This window comes from Triturus cristatus, chromosome 8 (genome assembly GCF_964204655.1).
Source record: "Triturus cristatus chromosome 8, aTriCri1.1, whole genome shotgun sequence".
Lineage (NCBI taxonomy): Eukaryota > Metazoa > Chordata > Amphibia > Caudata > Salamandridae > Triturus > Triturus cristatus.
This window is the reverse complement of record NC_140591.1, coordinates 1,231,181,362-1,231,205,899: the sequence shown is the minus strand read 5'-3', so window position 1 is coordinate 1,231,205,899 and position 24,538 is coordinate 1,231,181,362. Positions and strand designations below refer to the sequence as shown.

At 39.0% G+C, this 24,538-nt stretch overlaps 1 protein-coding gene across 2 annotated transcripts in view; it reads left to right on the top strand.

Annotated features, from left to right (window-relative positions):
* The window catches only part of SRPX (sushi repeat containing protein X-linked), a 458,279-nt gene that overhangs the window by 352,401 nt on the left and 81,340 nt on the right, over positions 1-24,538 (top strand). For both annotated transcript variants that reach the window (XM_085622913.1, XM_085622912.1), the window contains one exon: positions 3,202-3,335. In XM_085622913.1, coding sequence (XP_085479039.1) covers positions 3,202-3,335 — 134 coding nt within the window. The remainder of the gene's footprint in view (positions 1-3,201; positions 3,336-24,538) is intronic.

Genomic DNA, 24,538 nt, shown 5'->3' with positions numbered 1-24,538 from the left:
CGCTGAAGTTACTACTCTACTCTGGCATGGGAAACCCGCACGTATAGCGATGCGTAAATTAGTTCGGAGCTGGTACGATGGAGGGAACGCTTTGCCTAACAGAAAATTGTACTATTGGGCCTCACAACTCATGATTATATATCATTGGCTACATGCATCGCAGGAAGAACCTGCTTTCCGAATGGACAGATGTGTCCTTCCAACCAACCACATTCTGAGAGCCCTATACACTAATACAAGAAAGAACACCCTCACGGGTCCGACGGTGCATACGGTCAAAATATGGCATACCGCGCAGCGGGCACTGGGGTGGGACGGTACTTTAACGCAGGCTACACCGCTCTGGGAAACCCGAAGGCTAGGTCAGCTACACAACACCAAGGGATTTAAACAGTGATACCTCATCGGTATCTCCAAAATAGGAGACCTACTGAATTGTTCAGATATACGCAGATCAGACACACACTGATGAGCACCATCCCACCAGGCACGCAGCTACCGGAGGCCTCACCATTAGAAGACAGACTCCTTACAGAGCACATGAGTAAAAAGGCCATTTCCCAAACTTATCGTAAACTAATAAATAACCAACTAGACCCCACGGCAACCTTACGGGAACACTGGCAGGCAAATGTAGGGGAGCTGGACAACTCAGACTGGCAGGAGGTATTAGTGTCTCCACGTGGGGTGGCGATCTCCTCTAAACTCAAACTCGTACAGCTGAAGGTCCTCCATCGCATATATTACACATGCATTATAATACATTGGGCCGAGCGCCCGATCCCCTGTGCTTATGGCAATGAGGTCTGCCAGGCACATTTTATCACATTATATGGCAATGCCCGCAGATTGAACCCTACTGGGAAAACGTTATGAGTGTGATCTCACGGGTGGGGGAGGCAGACGTTCCACCGAAACCAAAAAGATGCCTCCTCAATATCTGGGAGCCTACTGATTTGAACTTGAGGATGCAGGACTGGGCGGCGCTGGGGATGACAATTGCAAAACGTAATATAGCCCGGAACTGGGGTATGGGTATGCTCCCCACGTACCAACAATAGGGAAACGACATGGACAGTGCAATGGTGGCGGAAAGAGCAGTCTATATGCACAGAGGATGCCCCAAGAAGTGGGCTAGAATATGAGGTAAATGGAATACATTTAGAGGACACATATGTGATCCCCCATGGGCAGAATCGATCTCAGATGTCCGTGAGTAATGGATTATAAGGATAATATGTATGTTTTGCTATGCTGCGGTGCACTGTGTTGGAAATGATGTAGTGTTTTTGCTAATGTTTCAGCGACAAGGATCGATACTTTACTGTATAATGAGAGACAAGTACCTCGTAATATGCTCTGTTTTTAAAAAGAGCTTCTAAATAGTGCCGAAATATGTTGCAGATGTACTTTAACAACTTCAGTCACTGAGGGCCAGCATGGCCTTCCACATACCAATTTCACTATAATCATGTCAACAAAGAGGCATAAAAAATGTAAATCTAATAACAACAAAGAGGAAATTGAGTCATCAGCCCCGGGCAAGATAATGGTGTGTGTAACACTCATGCCAACATTGTTACAAAATAATGCACCGTATACTTTCATCTGCAGAGGCAACCTACTCCAACCCAGTATCAGTGATACTGGTTCAGTGTTGGCCTTGTGGGAATAGGTAAAGATTTTTTCAAAGGCGATGGCAATCCTGCCTCCTTTTTTCTCTCCCCTGTTCAAATGTATGCATGCGTAGGTCTCATGGAGAGCTAATACGTTGACAGCAGGTGAGGACTCCCTGGAGCTGACATCTCGCTCAGCCAGGTCTCCATTATAATCAAAATGTCCGTCTGAGACTTACTGTTGAGGCTGTTGATGTGTGCAGCTCCGGTAAGGCAAAATGTCCTCTGCCCCGCACACTTAGCCCCTCCACTCCCCGCAGTAAAAATATGCACCAGTAAAATCTTTACAATTTAGGTGGTGTCAGCATTTAATAAAGCAAAGTTTATGCATACATAAATCAGCAATATTGTCAGTAATGATCAAAAAATGCATCAACCACTGAAAATGCTGTCTGCAACATAAAGACCATGTAGGGGCTGCCGTTTTTCCCTGGACGGCGTTTATTTTAGCCTCCATATCCATAATAATTTGGTTAAGCTTTTCTGAATAGTTGAAGGTTTTGGGCCCACTGAACAACATATTGGAATTGTTAAGGGGAATGGAGATCAAGCGTAAGCATACTAGACATTTTCTTTTTCTATAGCTGTGACTGCATTTAGAATACTGTGCCGCTAGCCTGTATCCTTTAAAAACAATGTACTTTCCTGGCGAAATTCAGAGAGAAACTGACGGGAATAGGTCAGTACAAAAAGATTTCTAAATATTACGTGAGATCACAAGCGTAAATCCACAGGTAGAGGGATCTTAGTTATACCACAGACCTGAAATGACTTTCTTAGAAAGCGTAACTTGATGAAGATCATATTGTTCGACATTACCCATGTTAAGTCTGGAACCTCCTATTCTTAAATAATTATTGTAAATGCTAGATCTGCTTCGCAGTATGATATACAATATCACCCCTATAGCTAATATATTTGTATAACATGCAGTGGAAATCTGGATTTTATGTTTTGAGGGAGAGCACCTACCCAAGCTGCCAAATACCAAATGCCTAGAATTCTGAAATCTAAAGTGATTAGAGGGAAATGGCAAAAAGGTGGATTTCCTCTGCACAGGTTAGTAATTTGTACTTTGTTTCGACTATTTTAGCAAGAATAAGCAACTAGTAAGCAATAAGAATTTTTACTTATGTTGATTGGTGAGATGTTGGTGTATAATGTATATATAAAGACAGGCTCTTTGAAAACAAAGGTAAAAGCCTAGCCACTTGGTTATATCTCCGGCACACATAATCAATTGAGAGTAAGAGTTGTAAGTTATATGTATTGAAATACTTCAAAGTACGCCTGTATTATGTGGGTTATGAGAATTAATATCCCTTCATTTTGATAAACCATGGTGTACCAATGGTCTGTCTTAGACCAAAGAGTGAATTTGTTGATATCTGAATAGTCAACTAAGCAAGAGTCCTTTATTTTTCCAAGACCTTCATATATTTAACTTACTGATGTTTGTGATATTGATAATTCATCGATTTCCATGCTACTTTAGTTATGTTGCCATGTGACTTTATAATTCCAGCCATGAATGTCAATGTTATTGTGAGAACTGCTGCAGCCCTCTTGGACCAGTTTTATGAGAAGAGGCGATTGATAATTGTATCAACTCCATCAGCAGCAAATTTCTTCTACAGAATGCAACTTGGGGTGTTTCAAGTAAGTAGATATTTTCCTCTTGACATAGTTATATATTTCTGTTTAATTTTTCAAAGTTTTACAAAACGTACCCACTTACATTGGTACAATACGTTGAATATTATTAAATGCGGATCAGATAAATGCCAATGATACTCATATCCGTTTAGATCTACAAGGGGGATCTAGTCAACTTGATTCAATGTTGTAGCGTCTAGAAGCTGTTAAAGTATGGATGTCAGACATATATCTAGTTTAAATGCAGGAAAAAAATATCCTTTTCCTCAGTGGGACAAAGAGAACAGCTCCTTGGGATTTGACTGCTCCACTACACTGTGACATCTGGCACAATGAGTTAGGCCTTGAAAATGAAGGGTTATTTTTTATATTAATCTCTGATATCATTCATAGGTTTTAGCGGTTGTGAAATTGGTGAACTTTCATCCAAATAGTATATAAAACTTTACTTCTTACTTGGAATTACTCAGGCAAACTCTGTGTAAGTATTTGTTCTCTCAAGATTGCAGTATTGATCAGCTGTGCATCTCCACATTCCACAGAGCCTGCTTAACAAGCTACAAATGATGAAAAACGCAGCTATTCTTATTGGACCCGAAACACAAAGGTAACTTGGCCTTTGCCTCAGTTTTGGTCTCAATCAAACTTAAGACCAAAGCTTAAGTTTAACTGAGACAAAAGTCTAACTTTACTACTCATAAATGCCCTTTGTGAAAACTGAAAGTCGTAAAGTTAGACTTTCGTCTCAGTTTACCTTTGTGAATCGGGCCCATAATTTGCACCCTGAACCAAAGGTCTTGCATCAAAATATCTGACGGGCTTGTTCAGGTTTAAAAAGCCTGAAGGAGCCCTTCGCACTTTCCTGGTCCCAAGCCTGAGATTTCCCTGTGGAGATGTGTAAAACTCCGGTGAATACATTTGCAAGTTGCAGGTGCCGCCACGTACAATTAACTGCCGCATTATTTGTGTTCTAGTTCATCATTTTTCGGTGGCACATGCTAATTTGAAACTATGGCGCTGATGTACTATGCCCGTTCCCAAACCAGGGAAATGCAAATTGCACACTGGCTTGTTAGTGAACAGGGATGCAACTTGAGTTGCAACATATGTGCTAGTAGGTCACATCACAAATTGCTCATTCACCAGGAAGTTGTGAAATGACCATTATTTGGTATAACACATTTAGCAACACGGGGCCCGATTCACAGAACTAACTTAAGACAAAATCCTAAACTTACTACCATTTTGGTATTCACAGAAGGCACTTACTCATTTTGGTATTCACAGAAGGCACTTACTCATTTCGGTATTCACAGAAGTTAGAAGCCCTAACTTTAGGACTCCTAAATGCCTTCTGTGAATACCAAAAGTCTTAAAATTAGGAGTTTTCTCAGTTTAGGAGTAGTAAAGTTAGGACTCCTAACTTTACAACACCTAAACTGTGAAAAATCCTAACTTTACGACTTTAGGTATTCACAGAAGGCATTTAGGAGTCCTAAAGTTAGGAGTCCTAACTTTACTACTACTAAACTGAGAAAAATCCTAATTTTATGACTTTCGGTATTCACAGAAGGTATTTAGGAGTCCTAAAGTTAGGAGTCCTAACTTTACTACTACTAAACTGAGAAAAATACTAATTTTATGACTTTCGGTATTCACAGAAGGCATTTAGGAGTCCTAAAGTTAGGAGTCCTAACTTTACTACTACTAAACTGAGAAAAATCCTAATTTTATGACTTTCGGTATTCACAGAAGGCATTTAGGAGTCCTAAAGTTAGGACTCCTAACTTCTGTGAATACCGAAATGAGTAAGTGCCTTCTGTGAATACCAAAATGGTAGTAAGTTTAGGATTTTGTCTTAAATTAGTTCTGTGAATCGGGCCCCCTGTCTTCATGGCAAGGGTGAACAGACTACCATCTCCGCGTTTCCCTTCACAAAGACAGATTAACAAAAAAAATGCAGGCCATGCCCATTTAAGAGATAGGTGCTGTTTCATTTTTTCCACCCGGGAACACATCAAGGGACATTTGAAGTGGTTACCTGAACCACTGCTTGACCCCAAACGACCACTCGTCATGATTCTCAAAGGAAAAACTTCAGCTTTAGAAAAAGTTACTTTTCAACAGTTTATTACTTTTCAATAGTTTATAGCCGCAACTGAGGTCACAAATGATTGAAACATTCCTTATCGACTTGAGATACACACTCCTGTTTGTGACTCGGAAAAGCGCTAAAACCCCTTCTATTCTTTCAAATAGTAAAAGAGGTTTCAACCAGGTGAAAAGGGGGTTGCTGTCGCAAACTATGCAGGTTTTGCGACCTCAAACAGCTGTAGTACATGAGGCCCTTGGGGGCTTAAATTGCCAATTTAGAATTTAAGCCTTCATGTTTTTTAAACTAGAGGTTTAGGATTTATAATGAATGTATTCATGCAAATATATTTATCTATTGTAATTTTAAATGATATGTATTTTATTCATCAGTCCCTAGATGCTTGATGTTCGAAAGTACCACAGTATATAAGGCACTTGTAATACGGCTCAGGGTCTATCTGCCACATTTGGGACAGAGTAACCCATCGACAAAACTCTAAATCTGGCCCTAATGTAAATTTATATTTGTTATTATGCCTTTGGTGGGGGTGTGTTAGTGTGGGCTACACCTGTGCTCCACAACAATGACACATTCCAGCAAAATTATGATGGTAGTCTGAAAAGTGGAGGACCAGAAGTCAGAGGTGTGGGAGAAACGAAAACAGTTGAAACTTGTTTCAGGCTCCCAATAGGAGAGCTGTATATCAAAATTTAGCTTTCGTGCTAGGGCGTGAAAGCACACTTTGTGAAGAAATGTCTCATTCAGGCCTTGGATGTCAGGGTGTCACCCAATAAAGTCAAGGGCACCATCCAGGGAAGTAAATATGGCAGTCCCATCTTGTGAGGATAATTAGCAGAGCTCTAATTATTGTCAATTTACAGCAGTAAAGTCAGCCCAGTAGGCCGTTTTATTAACACCAAAAATATCAGCAAATAACTTAGCCCTCAGTAGAAGTAAATTGAATCAGAGATTCTAGCAGTTGTGGACTGTAATAGTTCGGAATGAGGGATGCTACTCATAAGAAGAGTGTGCTTGATGTTGTATATTCTCTTGCCTTTGATGTTAGTCTTTGATGGTTGATTTTGCATCATCCTTTGAGACATTGGAAGTAGGGATGCGTAAAATTTGCCTAATTTGCATTTGCGTAGCTACATTACATTTCTAGACAATTACACATAAATATTCAAAATGCAAATTGAGTATTTAGCACTATAAATTCATGCAAAATGTGTCGGATGCAATTTGCATGAAAAAATAGAGTAAAAAACACAACCACGTAAACAGACATCGCTTGTATTTTGGTTGTTCGTGTTGTCTTCATGAACTTGCTCTAAATTTTTGCAGCGAACTTCACATAATTACAGTACCTGTATTAATTACATGACATAACAATGTCATTTCGGGGATTTCGCGTGACGAGCGTAATGCGACATTACTGAAATTATACAACATTACATCGATGTATTGGAGATCTCACCTGGCCCTATGTGGAAGAACCATACACTGAAGTTAATAGCAACTAATTGTTTTCCAGGAAGTGTAGTATAAGGTGAAGGTTGTGTTGGCACAGTGTGCCAATAGATTTGTTAAATTAAGCAGAGTGCTGGAGTTCCAGCGATAGAGATACTGGTTCAATATATGAATTTTCATATGCTTTTGGCCTAAAGAGACTGGAGAGTTTTCCACTCCATTGGCAATAGAACTGCAAAATCAAGTTAAATTATGGAAAGCTAATTCCACATGGCACAATATATGCATTTAATCTGTAATAACAATTCGTTTGATTAGTTTTAAAGTAGTGTTCAGAGGACAGCTTGCAGATGGGTTTTATTCCATTACAGACGAATATTCCATTCCTACCTCATATTTAGTTGTAGAGGTTTTCTTATTATTATGCAACATTTCACTATACAACATAAAAGTCTTCTCTCAAATGCAAATATGTGCTCTCTCAACTGAATACATAGCAATGTGCATCAACTGAAGTTGTAAATATTATTATTTTACTCTAAGTCATAAGTGCAGCAGCAGAAACATTTTGGCTCCTGTCATTATTTCAGAATGAGATAACCATGTGACCCAGTTTGGTGTAGCATGAATAGATTTTAGAACAAGTGGATTTTGTTTCTCTAATTTTCAGCCGGTTTTTCAAAGCACCTTTTCTGTATTTGGACAATAATCTGGTTGTATCCCTCCATAGTGCCAGTTGCAAAGTAAAGTTCAAACTTCACTCCCAGACTGCCCCACAAGTCTCATCACAGAACTGATCTAATACCTTCCTATGATCATGCCGTGAACTTAAGTGACAACCCCGATCTTGGAAGAATATGGTTTATTGAGTTCAGGGATCAGCTGTAGAATTTCTTGCTGGGCTGTTGTACATTCACATTGTGAACAGATATGACACAGTGAATGTGCTTTTTTCTTCTTAGTCTTCTCATCGCCAAACCAATGCGAAGCATTTGGATGTCTGACCAAATTGAGAACCTGCCTTCTTTCGTAGGGTAGCCTTACGTTTTTGAAGACGCAGATTCAAACCCCACTGCAGTCAGACCTTAAATACAATATGTTTTGCTGGTATTCAAGTATGTGGTGTCCAGACAAGATCTCTTATGATTTCTAAGATCACTGTATCAAATTAGATTCCTTAAGTATTTAAGTCATAAGAAGTCTATGTCACAAGCCACCTAAATAAATTTGACACTATCTTAGCTGAAACATAAATTATTTCGATTCTTGAATAATCTGTTTTCTCCTCTTTTGAAAATCGACCATGACCTATAATTATAATCTCTAATTTCTCATTCTGATTAGATTAATTTTTTTTCACTGGGTTATTATCAAGATTGACAATAAACTGAATTAATTTCCACACTATGGAACACTATTCAGCCCCTGAGAAGTCCTTTGCAACTTTGGTTTCCTATTAGGCAATTGCAGGGGGAAAATATTATTGCATCAATAGATCCATACTTAAAGGGTGGTTAGTAACAGCACTGTCTCTCCCTGTCTGATCACCCATATGATTTGCTTGTAATTTGGTATTCAGTAACTTGGAGCATCCCTTAACTTTCTTCCTGAAAATAGGCATGTTATATGTAGGCATCCCATCATACATTTTTGTGATTGGAGTAGGATGTTGATGCATTTGTCCGGGTGCTAACATTTAATATATTTTCCCTAGTCCTCCTATCATCTCAAATGAGCAAACACACTCCTGATCTCCACTGCGCCTGGTGCTTGTATCAGCGGTCTGTTCTCAATCAATGTCTGCGCCAAGATACCAACCAGCGCCATAGATTGAGAGCTGACCAAGAGGTTTAATCATTGGACATCATGATCTTCCGTTAGACTCCAACTAATTCTAAAATGACCAAGATTAAGCCTACCTCTTATTCCATTTAATCTTTTGGTCCAGTTCCCTGAAATGTCTCACAGAGTTCCAGCACTCCCTCCAAGTTGGGGGTGGGGCCTGGCACCATATTTTACAAATCTCCCTCCTAGCCAGGAAGATCAAATAAAATATCAGCTAGTTTTGAAACTTTGAAAGGCCCTCAATTACAGGTCCTAGCTGTGCCGTACCGAACATCAGTAAGGTGGGTCCTACCTCTACTTCCACTCCCAAGATGTCTGAAATTGCCTTCTAACTCCTCCAGAAGTTTTCCCAAACTAAACAGCTGGCAAACATGTGGATATCACCCATCTCTCAGGCTCTGCACCTCTTACATTTGGAGTCCCCCACCACCTCTTATCTTAGCCAACTTTACCAGGGTCCAATAGACTCTTATGTAAAGTGAAAAATGTTTTTTTCTTAATGCCGCAGAATTAATTACAGAATAAAGCATGCTCATAAATACTTTCCATGACTTTTCCAACTCCACACTTGGCAAGCATCCTTTCCAAACCAGGTGAGGGGGTCTCATGCTTTCCTCTGCTGCTGAAACCAGATAGTCATACCAGTATGATACCTCCTTCTTTCTTGATGTTGGATCCTGAAGATCCATCTCCATAGATTTTCCTCCAGAGTCCGACCACCCCTGATATCTGATAAAACTTAAACCTGGAGAGCGTTCCATCTGTCAATTCCCTGCACGTGTCCCAAGAACAGCACTTGCCCCCTGCCACCATCTCCCCCAGAGCATTATTCCACGGTCCTTCAGGGGTGACCGAACTTCATACCACATTTTTGCCACAGCTTTTGAAGGCCTTTAGTCGAACTCTCTTAAAAAATGTAGGAGCCCCAAACATATACATGCAACCAATCTCTGGTGAATTAGTCAGCATAACACGATACATAAGCAGGGGCATTCTGCTATTCTTCAGTTTGTATGCCCAAAATTACAATTGAAAATCCGGGAGCCCCAGAACACCACTTCCTATCCTCCTTCTTAGCTTCTTCCAGGAAAGACTTATCCCCTTGTTAGCCCAGATAAAGGATGTGATTCTCCCCTGTATTCTCACAAGATATCTTTTATTGAATTCTAATTGTATGTTGTCAAACAAAGAAGAAAACTTCGGTAGAATAGACATCTTGACCAGATTAACATGACTGTACAAAGTAAGGAGAAGATTCTGCCATTTCTTTTAAATCCTATATACCTCCTTGGAAACTTTCTCCAACTTCATTGTGGAAGCCTTCTGCAGATCTTGTAGTATCATTTCCCAGATACCTTAGTTCCTTCAATAACCTGATGCCTTGATGTTCCTGATTCCATACCATTAACTCAGTTTTACCACTATTAATTTCATAGCCAGACAGCTTCCCATGGTAGACCATGTTCAGTGTTCGAGGTGTATAACATCTAATCGTCGGCATATAAAGCTATCTTCCTGGAGAAGGTTCCCACAGTGAATGGCATTATTTCACTATTCTGTCTCAGGCTTTGTGCTAGGGGTTCCATATATAGGTAAAAAAGAATAGGGGACAAGGGACAGCCATATCCGGTCCCCATTTCTACTTTACTAAAGTGGTACGACTACCATTAACTAATACCTGTGCTTGATGCACCCTATAGATCTTGCTCAGCACATTCTGGAACTCTTTCCCAATTTCAAATGCCTTTAATGTGCCAACCAAATATTTCCAGTTCACCCGATCAAAGACTTTGGCCGCATCAAGATTAGCAATTGAAAGAGGAACTCCCTGAGTTGTAGGAAGATCTATTGAACCTATCGAGGTGTGTGTGAGGTCTCTCATCTGTCTTCCTGGTAGAAAACCCTTCTGGTCTACATTAATTTCACTCCCAGCTACCTTTCATAAACTGGATGCCAGAATACTTGTGAAGATTTTATAATCACAATTCAGTAGTGATATTGGCCGGTATGATTGACACTGCAAGGGATCCTTGCCAGGTTTCAAAATAAGCAAGATAACTGCCTCATTCCAAGATTCCGGTAAAGGGGAATCCTTCATCAACATGTCATTAAATAGTTCCAGCCAGACCGGAATTACTACCTCTGACAACCTAATGTATCTTTCGTTTGGAATCCCATCTGGCCCAGCTGCTTTCCCCCTTTAAAGTTTTTTAACTGCCATCATAATTTTATTCCCCATTATCTCACAGTTCAAGCATTGCTGCTCCTCAGAACTAAGCCTCTGTAACAGCTTGCCCGAGAGCCAATAATCTATCTCAGCCTCATCTACCTCAAGCTTTTCTAAATATAAATCCTGTAAGAACTTATGAATTTCCCGCTCTATCCCTTCTGAGTCCTCCACCACTCTGTCCTCCTCTTCATCCTTAATTTTCCTAATATGATTGCGTGTCCTATCCATCCTGGTCTTACAAGTCAACAATTTTCCGCATCTCTCTCCCTGCTCGTACTCGCTCAGCTTACTTGCATCCCACTACTGTCGTAATTTCTCCTCCAATTTCAGCTTAAACTTCAGTTGTAAATCCTCCACCCTTTCCTGCAGATCTTTCTTATATCCCCCTGAAACATTTCATTCTTCTTTCAGTTGACTAATTACTTACAAATGAGTTTCTTATACACTTGGAATCGGAAGCAGGTTCTGGTCAATTGGCTTACCCACAATTATAACATTTTTGAGTTTTAAAACATATCTTACTTGCCTGACAAGAACAGACCTTTCACGGACTTTCCTTTTCCATTTATTGTTGATATGAAAAAACATCCAACAGCATAAATTAAAGCAACATATTCACAAAACTTATGAGGTGAATTCAGATAACAGTCATTGTCATTTGTCATGCTGTTGTCATCATTTTCATCTCTCTGTATTGTGTAGTCATGTAGTTCTGTCACATTTTGGGTCACACTGTTTCTAGGTCTGGCTTGATAGTCCAGCTGTCCCTGTCCTTATGTGATCAACCAAAAAAGAGCTTCCAGAGTACTATTAAGAGAGTGGTTTATAGTCCACCCACATGGGTTTTTCCTGAGTAAAGGATTTCATTAGGTTTGTTACATACTTCCACTGAAAAAAGAAGCTTTTTGGCTTTGTGACAAAGCGTATACCCTATACAGCAGGGCTGAGTTGGTTATGGTGACAATGGCCAATGATCATGGCTATTGACGCTGTCTGTTTATTATTAAAATGTATTGTAAATTAAAGGCATTAGGCCCGATGTCTTTATTGTGAAATGTAGAGATTAAAACCAATCCATTTATTGGTGGATTGTTTTTACTCTGTATGAATGTTTGCATAGAAGTATTGTTTTCCACAGAACCTGAATGATTACTTTAGAAAGCAAGAGTTTTGGTGTTAACCATCCACTCTGACAAACCTGGTTGGGGGGGGGGGGGGTTACTGTGAAGGCAACAGCCTATGACAAACCGTTGCTATGGAAGATTTGCTGTGTGGGAATCCTTCCTAGGCCCTCCTACGACAGCTAGTATTTGTGTTAGCCAACTGTATTTTGTACACTTTTGCTATTTTATGACTGTGTGCCTAATGGTTGCCTTGTGTGAATGCTTTCACTGAAAACAATAGTCCTGAGTTGGTTATGGTGAATACCAACTGGCAGGATTGGTGCAAATATTTTTGTCCAATTCCATAGTATGATCTGCTTAATACAAAAAGTTATGCCAAAGTCAGTCAGCCTAGTTTATTTATGGAGAAAAGCATTTGTTAAACCAGTGGGTTGTTAGGCTATATGAAAGTATTTCATATATGCAATCTCACCAATTACCGGAGTAGGAAAGGGTTGTAGTGTTGGCAACCCACTCTGACAAACCCTGGGGGATTTCACTGTGATGATTCTTGTTAGACCGTATTGAGAGGTGCTATATATTGATTTGCATACTGACTTTTTCTACATATCTGCAATTATATAAGTCTGTTCATGATGGCTGCCAGTGTGTGTGTCCTTTAATAGACCTGTGTTGGGTATAGGGCTTATCAGTTCACTGTGAAAAGATATGGCAGATTCCATAGGTTTGAGATGTTTTTTTTTAAATGTTATGATGAAGCCAGTAGGCCTGACTTAAGTATTTTGAAAAGCATGTGTTAAAGGCAATAGGCTTTGAAGATTGGGTTGTTATTACAGTGTTCTTAAGCCTCTGGGCAAGTATTTAGTTAAATGGAATCTCACGGATTACCATAGTAGGCAAGGGTTTTGTGTGTTGGTGACACACCTAAACAAACCCTGGGGATAAAAAAATGTGGGCTCCGATAAACTTTACAAGGCTCTCTTAGGGTGGACTTTATATTGTTTTGACAAATGTAATGTTGCACATATTTGTAATTGTATTTCTGTGTATCTGATGGCTTCTTTGTGAGAACGTTTATGCCCTACACGGTAGATCTGAGTTGATTATGTTGAAAAGCCAACATTAATTGTGATTGTGAATATCATATGATAAGGTCAACAGTTATTTAAGGGTTGATTGTTATTACTCTGTATTAACACTAACAGATATTTATTCAAATTACCAGAGTATGCAATTTTTGATATTGGTGACCCCCTCTGACAAACAGTGGGTATAGAAGATTTGCACTGGGAGTTTCCTTTTCAGGCTGTCTTAGGAGATGTAGTATTTTGCTTACCCAACTGTAACTTTGTATACCTTTGTAATTGTATGACTGTATGCCTGGTGGTTTTATTGTGCAAAAGCCTACATTCAGTAAGCACAGTATGCTTTACCACAATGCAACCAGAGTTGGTTTTGGTGACAAGTTATTAGAACATCTATGAGCCTGATTGGTGTACTGGGAAGAGTTATGCCAGATGCCATAGGTCTGGCCTGTTTAATATGAAACGTTCCGAGTAAGGCAGTAGGCCTGGATTATTTAATGCGAAAAGCATTTGTTAAAGCCTATAGGCTTTTAAGAGTGGATGATTATCACACTATGTTAAAAGTTGTAGACAGATATTTTGTTACATATATTCTCACAGAAATATAATAGTAGGCAAGGGTTTTGGTGTTGATCTCCCAGTCCGGCAAACGCTTGGAGTTGAAGATTTTCAATTTGATGTTTCTTTTTAGGCCCTTTTGAGAGGGGATGTATTTGTTTTGCAAACTATAATTTTGTACATCTTAGAAGAAACGGAGCTAGCGGTAACCCTCTTGGACAGCACCGGATTATCAGTTACCCTTTGTGTTAATAGGTGATAAGTTCAGATTCACCCTCTGTGTGCGCTCTCGACTGGTACCCGCTAACACAATACCTCCCCAACCACTGGGGCAAGATAGGAACATAAACAGCAAAAGGCGCACCACAATCTCAAATTAGGTCAAAATCAGTCCATATAAATCCAATTTTTCTTTTTCAAAATGATCTTCTTTATTTTTCATATGTTAAAATAACATTTAAGAACAGCCAGAGCAGCCGACGCGTTTCGTCCACTTGGGACTTCTTCAGGGCTGCAAAGTGTATATATAAAACAATGTATAAATACAATGAATACCAACATACAATATATACAGAACAAACAACATTATTATAAATCTTAGACAAATACACATAAAGTACTAATGAGACGGAAGACAGAGGACAAAAATAAACTAAACATATCAGGACATAAACAATTAAAAACAAAGTTATAAGTCAGTTAATCCTTGCTATTGATTTATATTCAATAGTTTTCGGTATCAGTAAGTAATCAACTCTATGGCATGTTTCCAAGTGAGTAGGAATTTTTAAAACTGCACAATTGTGTGATGCGACTGGTTTTTAGAAAAATGCATAAGCCATCGTTAGTTGAGTCAAAAGGGAAAAGAGTAGCTATCAACAGGCTCAGAGGGGTGTCACCGGAAGTGACAAGAGAAAAAGAAGAAGAAGAAGAGGGCGGTTCAAAAATGTACCCACCGTTAGAGATAATACAACTGTTTATGTGATTCTTGCTTGAGAATTCAGGAATATCATTTCAGAGTCACTAGAAAATGTCAAAAATGGAGGAGCATTACTCAGCGTAGTGTTCTAATATTTGCAGAGTGTCAAAGGTACATTTTATGTAATGATAGCCTAAAGATTTAGGCAAAAAGTGGAGTACAAAATCTATCAAAGGGTTCATTCAACGTCACTGAGAAAGGTCAAAAATTTATATGTAGAGGGTCATTCCTCAACGTAATGTTTTAATATTCACAGAAACCAGAGTGACAAAGATACATCTTATTTTAATGATAACCTGAGGAGCTAAACAGGAAGTGGAGTATACAGCTTAGCAAGGGGTCATATGCAAGAATCGATAGCGCAAATAAGTGAACATATAGAAACTAATTCCAGTGTCACAAGTAAGCCCCCAAAAGGCGAGTTCACTGTACCAAAGTACATAGGGGCCAAGAGAAAATAAAACAAACCCCTTAGGGGTATCTGTACTTACATGGATAATGAGTATATCAAATAGAATAGTGGTCTGGTGTCGATGGGTAGCAAATGCGCGTCCCTTCTTAGTAAGAATCAAGCGTCCAATTAAGTAAAAACCAATGATATAGTGGGATCCCGAATCTTAAGAATGCCTAAGATGAAAACACAATAAACTAATGATTAAGATCAATAGTTGCGTTTTCAAATGGATTCAACTAACCCATTCACAGTATTAAGTATAGGTAAATCTAGGATGGGGATAAAAATAGGATAAATCTGGGCAAAAACGTTATAATGGTGACCAAAATAGGACAATCAAATGTTGCGAGCAACCAATCTTAGATTGTATAGTCTTACCATCAGTGTCCAAACAGTAATTTGTCACCAACCGTTATATGATTAGTGGATAATAATTAAAAGTATATTCCTTGTATCAAACAGACAGAGGATTTAACCCTTAACATATATCTACGGGGTTTTATTACTAGAGTGCCATCAATCCTAAAAAACAAGCTCAATGAGAGTTTTTGAGTTTGCCAACAATACTGCTAAGTTAGGCTATTTCTAAATGCTAAAAACAGCATTTGTCCAAACCTCCAAGGCACCTACCCGATTCCGCATCCTTCGGGTCCTCGATTGAAATCCTCAGGTTTTCCGTAACACCCGAGACTCCTGCTCGTGTGTTTATATAGTAATTGACCCCATGTGAACTCAGAACACCTGGGTCCCTGCCTCGTAACCAGGATTTGCATCACGGTGAAATAACTAAAAGTAGCATGTAAACGCAGTGGCCATTTTGGAAGGGTGCATAGTAATCAGCCTGCTAATGTCAGGAGGATTTGGAACAAGGTCGATAATACGATTGCTAATATAATATAATAGCGGACGGCACATATATCTATTGCCGTGCATCTGGTGCATGATAACTTCGAAAAAAAGGGGGTATATCGATAGAGAGTAAACAACACTCCGTATGAACCTAAAAACGGGCAGATCAGCCGCCATTTTGGAACAGGAAAGTATTATAAACATAGTGGCCATCTTGAAAGGGTGAAAAAGTAATCAACCTGCTAATGTCGACAGGGTTTGAAAAAAAAAAAGACGATATTGCGATTGAAGGTATAATGCAATGGCGGACGGCACACATATCCATAGCCGTACACCTAGTTGTGTGCTAACTCATAAAAAGGGGTATGTTAATACAGATTAAACAACACTCCGTATATGCCTAAAAACGGGCAAATCATCCGCCATTTTGGAAAAGGAAAGTATTATAAACATAGTGGCCATCTTGGAAGGGTGAAAAAGTAATCGACCTGCTAATGTCAACAGGGTTTGAAAAAAAAGACGATATTGCAATTGAAGGTATGATGTAATGGCGGACGGCACACATATCCATTGCCGTACACCTAGTTGTATGCTAACTCATAAAAAGGGGTATGTTAATACAGATTAAACAACAAACCGTATATGCCTAAAAACGGGCAAATCAGTCGCCATTTTGAAACGGGCAAGTTCTATGAGTCTCAACTCCTAGTATGAGTTTAGTCATTAATCAAAAAAGGACTCGCCTATTACGCACACGTAAAGCATGTAGACGTGAGCAAAACGGACGCCATTATAGACTGGGCGGGTTCTGGGAGTCTTAACTTGACGTATAAGCTAATCCTTAGATAAAAGTATCACTTTTTACATGCATACAAGATCGGAGAGGAGAAACCGATTGACTGAGGAGATATGTCAAAATAAAAACAAAAAACTGGTCTTCCCTATGGTACTAACCAGGTGTATAAAAATCAGCCAGAGCTTGCTACCAAAAGAAGTGAATATAGTGTTACGTTTCATGAAAGATGGCCAATATCAGTGGTATTTGGAACAACTACAGGTGAAGTGCACCGGAGGCTATAGGTCCTAATAATTTATGGTGTGTACATAACACATGAGATCTTTTTCAGCAAAATAAGATAAGAATGCCAATATGTGTATCGAATACATTTCGAGTTAACAAACCCATTTCAAATAGCCGTGAGTGAAGTCACATGTTGTGTTCGAAATACAAATGTCACAATAAGGTTCAACCATTGTGAATCATAAATCAATCATCAATGTGCATAATCACATAATCACATAAATATTGTCAATTCAAAGAAAGAACCGGAAAATACAGTTTGGTAAGGCGACAAGATTAAGCATATGTGAATCAGCAGCATGAGCCAGGCTATACCAAGAACACATAATAATCACAATCACAGTGAATGAAAATATGTAGATCAGTAGCGTGAGCTAGACTATACCAGGAGCACATAGTAATAACAATCACAGTGAGCTAAGGCACATAACGTGGCAGTTGTCAAAATACCGCGTTATGGATTCATACATAATTAACACACAAAAAATGCATATCGGCATCAACATTTTGTTTTTCCAGAACAGCAGGGGATAGGGTTAACTTAATCGAAAAAGATGAGTGGTTGATACTAAAAATTCATATGCAAAATACATAGTCATCTGTGGTCGGACTAAGTTGTTCTTAAATCTCATGATCTCTACAGGAAATAATGCATTTCAGATTGTGTGTTATGCCCCATTTCCACACATCGGAGCCTACATATCCAACCTGCCTCGTTGCGTCTCAATTCTAACTCCCTATTCCCTCCTCTGGGGGATGGTTGTATATGATCTATCCCAAAGAACCACAGTTCATTTGGCTTGTGCCCTTTGTCCTGGATGTGTGTAGTAAGGGGATACTTGGAATCACCTTTTACTGCCGCTCTTAGGTGTTCCTGTATTCTGGTCTTAAGTTCCCTTTTTGTGCTGCCTACATAAATGATGTTACATGGACAGCCTAGGATGTATGTTACAAAAGTTGTTTTGCACGTAATGGTGTGCTTGATTTTGTGTGTTTTATCAGTGTTGTATCTGAACGTACGTGTTTTGTTTCTTCCCAGTTTGCAGACATTACATTTCATACATGTAAAGAAGCCCCCGTTGCCCTCTGTCAGCCAGTTTGGGGGTTTGGGGGACGTTACAAAGCTGGGACAACTTTCCTGTTCCAAAATGGCGGCTGATCTGCCCGTTTTTAGGTTCATACGGAGTGTTGTTTACTCTCTATCGATATACCCCCTTTTTTTCGAAGTTATCATGCACCAGATGCACGGCAATAGATATATGTGCCGTCCGCTATTATATTATATTAGCAATCGTATTATCGACCTTGTTCCAAATCCTCCTGACATTAGCAGGCTGATTACTATGCACCCTTCCAAAATGGCCACTGCGTTTACATGCTACTTTTAGTTATTTCACCGTGATGCAAATCCTGGTTACGAGGCAGGGACCCAGGTGTTCTGAGTTCACATGGGGTCAATTACTATATAAACACACGAGCAGGAGTCTCGGGTGTTACGGAAAACCTGAGGATTTCAATCGAGGACCCGAAGGATGCGGAATCGGGTAGGTGCCTTGGAGGTTTGGACAAATGCTGTTTTTAGCATTTAGAAATAGCCTAACTTAGCAGTATTGTTGGCAAACTCAAAAACTCTCATTGAGCTTGTTTTTTAGGATTGATGGCACTCTAGTAATAAAACCCCGTAGATATATGTTAAGGGTTAAATCCTCTGTCTGTTTGATACAAGGAATATACTTTTAATTATTATCCACTAATCATATAACGGTTGGTGACAAATTACTGTTTGGACACTTATGGTAAGACTATACAATCTAAGATTGGTTGCTCGCAACATTTGATTGTCCTATTTTGGTCACCATTATAACGTTTTTGCCCAGATTTATCCTATTTTTATCCCCATCCTAGATTTACCTATACTTAATACTGTGAATGGGTTAGTTGAATCCATTTGAAAACGCAACTATTGATCTTAATCATTAGTTTATTGTGTTTTCATCTTAGGCATTCTTAAGATTCGGGATCCCACTATATCATTGGTTTTTACTTAATTGGACGCTTGATTCTTACTAAGAAGGGACGCGCATTTGCTACCCATCGACACCAGACCACTATTCTATTTGATATACTCATTATCCATGTAAGTACAGATACCCCTAAGGGGTTTGTTTTATTTTCTCTTGGCCCCTATGTACTTTGGTACAGTGAACTCGCCTTTTGGGGGCTTACTTGTGACACTGGAATTAGTTTCTATATGTTCACTTATTTGCGCTATCGATTCTTGCATATGACCCCTTGCTAAGCTGTATACTCCACTTCCTGTTTAGCTCCTCAGGTTATCATTAAAATAAGATGTATCTTTGTCACTCTGGTTTCTGTGAATATTAAAACATTACGTTGAGGAATGACCCTCTACATATAAATTTTTGACCTTTCTCAGTGACGTTGAATGAACCCTTTGATAGATTTTGTACTCCACTTTTTGCCTAAATCTTTAGGCTATCATTACATAAAATGTACCTTTGACACTCTGCAAATATTAGAACACTACGCTGAGTAATGCTCCTCCATTTTTGACATTTTCTAGTGACTCTGAAATGATATTCCTGAATTCTCAAGCAAGAATCACATAAACAGTTGTATTATCTCTAACGGTGGGTACATTTTTGAACCGCCCTCTTCTTCTTCTTCTTTTTCTCTTGTCACTTCCGGTGACACCCCTCTGAGCCTGTTGATAGCTACTCTTTTCCCTTTTGACTCAACTAACGATGGCTTATGCATTTTTCTAAAAACCAGTCGCATCACACAATTGTGCAGTTTTAAAAATTCCTACTCACTTGGAAACATGCCATAGAGTTGATTACTTACTGATACCGAAAACTATTGAATATAAATCAATAGCAAGGATTAACTGACTTATAACTTTGTTTTTAATTGTTTATGTCCTGATATGTTTAGTTTATTTTTGTCCTCTGTCTTCCGTCTCATTAGTACTTTATGTGTATTTGTCTAAGATTTATAATAATGTTGTTTGTTCTGTATATATTGTATGTTGGTATTCATTGTATTTATACATTGTTTTATATATACACTTTGCAGCCCTGAAGAAGTCCCAAGTGGACGAAACGCGTCGGCTGCTCTGGCTGTTCTTAAATGTTATTTTAACATATGAAAAATAAAGAAGATCATTTTGAAAAAGAAAAATTGGATTTATATGGACTGATTTTGACCTAATTTGAGATTGTGGTGCGCCTTTTGCTGTTTATGTTCCTATAATTTTGTACATGTTCACTATTTTATACATCCACATCAAATGGGTGCATATCCCTGCTGTGTGTGCTGAAGGAAATAGTACACTATAACAGTTTACTGTAAATTAATTTTCCTCTCTTAAGAAAACAGAGGTGTGAGGGCTGTCAGGTTTTCCAAAAGTGGCCTGTTTTCTATGATTTAATTTAGGTGGTATTATGTCTTTAGTTTATAGTCAATTCCTTAGAAAGCAATGAACTCCAAGCAAAGGCAAGGCAAATAGTTACACTCTTCAAGGCCAGGTTTCACATCATGCCTATTACTGTAATAGACCGCCCCTCATTTATGTTGGATCCAGTGCAGAACATTATTCCCTGATATGTTTATAGATTCAACTACACTAATTCTATTTTCAGTGACCACGCTAGTCATTGTCATGAGATCAGACAGTGCATTGCTTGTTTGTTTTTCGGGACACCCTAGTTTCTCAGGCACATACGTCCCATACTGATTCTTATGGGTTCTATGTTGGAACCTAAAATTGATCTTCAGACTTCATCAAATATGTGTAATGTGCCTGAATCTTTAATACAAGTAGATTGACGTCAACAAGAATATGAAAACCACCTCTTCTACTCCGTAAATACCCATTTTGTAATATAAAGAATAACTTTTTATGTAGTAGCTAATCTAAACTCTGTGCGAATGTCTTGTGCAAAGAATTGTGATACAGATGCAAACAGGGAAAACCTACGAGTTCTCTTTAAGTCCAGGCCCATTTGGTGTAACATTCCTGACTTTTAGGTATTGCTGCTGGCCAGTAAGCAGGAGAAGGCAATGGGATCTATTATTTTCTGTAAGGATAAGAGGCCTAAGAAAACTGCTTGTTGACGAAAACAATGTGAAAACATTGGCTTTTAAATTTATTTTTCCCTTCGTTATCTCATTGACCCTGATTATGAGTGTACCGGAGGGAACAGGCGAATTATCACTCGTGATAAAATCTGACTCCCCAGGGTAAGGAAATTTACCGGATGTGATAGGTTGCACTTACTAAGTTTTTGGGTAATATTGTGGATTTTGGTTCTTCCTGCATCAAACCCCACAGGGTACGTTAAATAATGTATCTTATCTTCCGTTAAATTCAAGCAGATTTGCTCCCAGAAATGTAAACTCCTCAAATCTAGACATTTCAACCACTGCACACATAGTGGTTTACGCTGGTGCCAGAAATCTCCAGCCCTCTAAGAATCAGGGCCTTGATGCCTATATTTTACTGATTATCCATACGGGCTAAGCCGTCAGCAAACACTCTAGCGCGTACAATACCTCAGTCAAAGAGATATATATATTTTTTAATCGCTGTGTAATATTTGTAATAAAAAAGAGAACAGTTGAACGTAGCTGCAAACAACGTTCTGGAACATAACCCCAAATCCAGTTGGGTTAGTAGATGAATCAGCATTAGGGTTTACAAGAGACTTTCATAATACTCATTGTAAAACCCATTCTTTCACAATGAACTTGATTCTCAGCTAGATAGTAAATACTTCTGTAGCTAAGTGTATTAAAATTCTGTCTTGTGCAGGACATTTACATTAAGAGCAGCCTTACACTCTATCTGAACCCTACCTTCATAAACTGGCACTCGCAAATAGATAAATTACTATAATATTTCATCTTATGGGTTTGATCATTATTTAGAGAGATGCAAAAATGAGTAATGGGTATGGCATTTGTTTTACTCAAAAGGTCATGACAGAGCTTTTGCAAACATAAAAGTCATTTCATTATGTCTGAGGTAAATCTCATTATTTTTTGTTAGCTGGTCTGCCTGGCTTGTGCCTTTGAAAATATCTCTTGTGATCCAAGCTGTTTTAGCTGTCACCATAATACAAAGTGATTTGCCAGACAGTGATAAAGGTAAAACATTGTTGGAAGGAAATAAGTTGGCCCCTGAAAATTTGGGAAGATATGATACTTTGTGCAAAATACTACTATGCCAAGGTTTAAAAGAAAACTTGCAAAACGGGGTTCCTGCGCTACACCTGTCAATTTCTAGCTACTGGGCAGGGGAGTGGGCTTACCTGTGTCCAGGTATTGGTTTAAAGCTACCCGGTTCCGGCGGTAAGGGTAGGTCGTCAGGCGCAGTGACGCTGAGTTGAGGACACTGTACCTAGAGGTGTCACAGCCCCGCCGGACACTGTTGAGCCACGGCTAGTAGAGCCTTAGGATTATCCTCAAACCTTGGTACTTCAACTAGCAACACGTGGTAGGTAGGTTGGTCAGGAAACTACCACGATGTGTAGATAAGTGTGCGCGTGGTCCTGATGAATTGCCGCCTCATCATTTGGACTTTAGGCAAGAAACATGTTGACCCTTTGAGAGTTGAGCGCGAGGATCTTGAACTATTATTTCAGATTAAGTCGCCACTCTTTTTCATTTTAATCAGGTGGGAGCCATCCCATTAAAATAGCTTATTGGACTACCCAACCTGTTTTAAACACTCACCTCCTTTACACTACATCTACACTACCCCAGGCCCCTCACACACACCTCACAAAACAGCAAGGAACAAAAGATCTCCACCAAAGAGCCCCTCTTTGGGTGCTCGTCGGGGATTGCAGCGCCGACCCGACGAGGAGCAGACCCAATGATGAAGGATGACACCTAGCTGGCTGGGTGTGTGAGGATCCTAGTTCCGAAGGGAGGATTCCCCTCCCAATCACTCATTTTAGGACCACAATATCCTTGTAGTTTTATCGTATGGTACCTCTCTACTTATCCCCACAGTTACACATTGAGGAACTGCATACTCCTTTGTTGGTTAGCTTAAAGCTATACCAGCTGCATAGAAGAAAAAGGCTAATGTAAAAATTCACCATAGTCAAAGTTGGAAAACTTTGTCATTCTTCACATTGAGCAGAGTTTCAAAATCTGCACAACCATTATAATAAAAGTCAGTTACTTAAACTCAGATCACCACATTGTAAATTGGTAAGTTAAACCTGCAATGCCCACGCTTAGAAAGTAAATAGGAGTTTTTCATTATTTTTGGCATTTTTAACTGACAAGTTTTAGTTTTATGACTCTCCCAAACCTTTCTTGTAATTTTCTCTTTTCTAACTAGCCACCGAAATGTATGCTGGTATTCATTCTGTCCTACCTGGATTGTCTTCTGTCTGCAGGCTTGTCAGTGTAATCATTATCACCAATGGGCTTTAGTGGAATCCTGGTGCTAACTTACTTCAGCGCTCAGTCATCTATATGACAACCAGCCAAAGCCATGATACTGGAAATGCTTTTTCAAGCAAGGTCATCCTGAATAATTGGGAAAATGGCCCACATGAAAATTTCACTTACACTCTCTGGAAGAGTTTGCTCATGTTGGCACTAGCTCCTTTGTTTTGCTAGTAGTTCTGGAAAGATTTTTTTTTTAAAACATTTCTGGAATTACAGACCTATGCAGCATATCTGCACGAATCAACTTCTGCATTGCAGTGAACAATGTAGAGTTTTTACTCAAAATATGATTCCAGTAATGTAGCATGAAATCTTTTTTTTTGCATTTTTCACCATCCAAAAATGTAATCATGCATAGCTCTGCTCATCACATGTACTGATAGGAGAATCGTTTAGGCAACTACTGGTACTAATACCGCACTGGCCAAAAGTACTTGGGGGCATTCAATCGCCAAAATATTTTCTTTTCTAAGAGTTAAATTAAAGATGACCTACTTTTCTAGTACCTTCCCCAAATGATATGTGATTACCAAATGATTCTATTTACTTTTTATGTTTTTTAGATTTTTGGAAAAATTATGTAAATAAGCATTCTGACACATGAGATACTCCTTGAAGCTTTTTCAAACTTACATTTTAAATGTGTTGATAAACCACATTGAAGATCACTATACGGGTAATCTACTTCCGATATAATTAACAATCTGGTCTATTGCACAAACTAGTAGCATTTAAAAAAAGGAAAAACAGCTCCTCCAAGAATTGAAAGACACAGTTTAAACAAGCATTTGCAGTGCAATAGTTCTCGCATTTCCGAGAGTTTGAGCTATTGGCATTGTAAATGACAATGCCTTTTATTTATGTGTTGTTTTTAAAAACAGATAGATAAAATGCTGTGTCATTTACATTACCAATAGCTTAAACTATCGCAAATGCGAGACCTATTG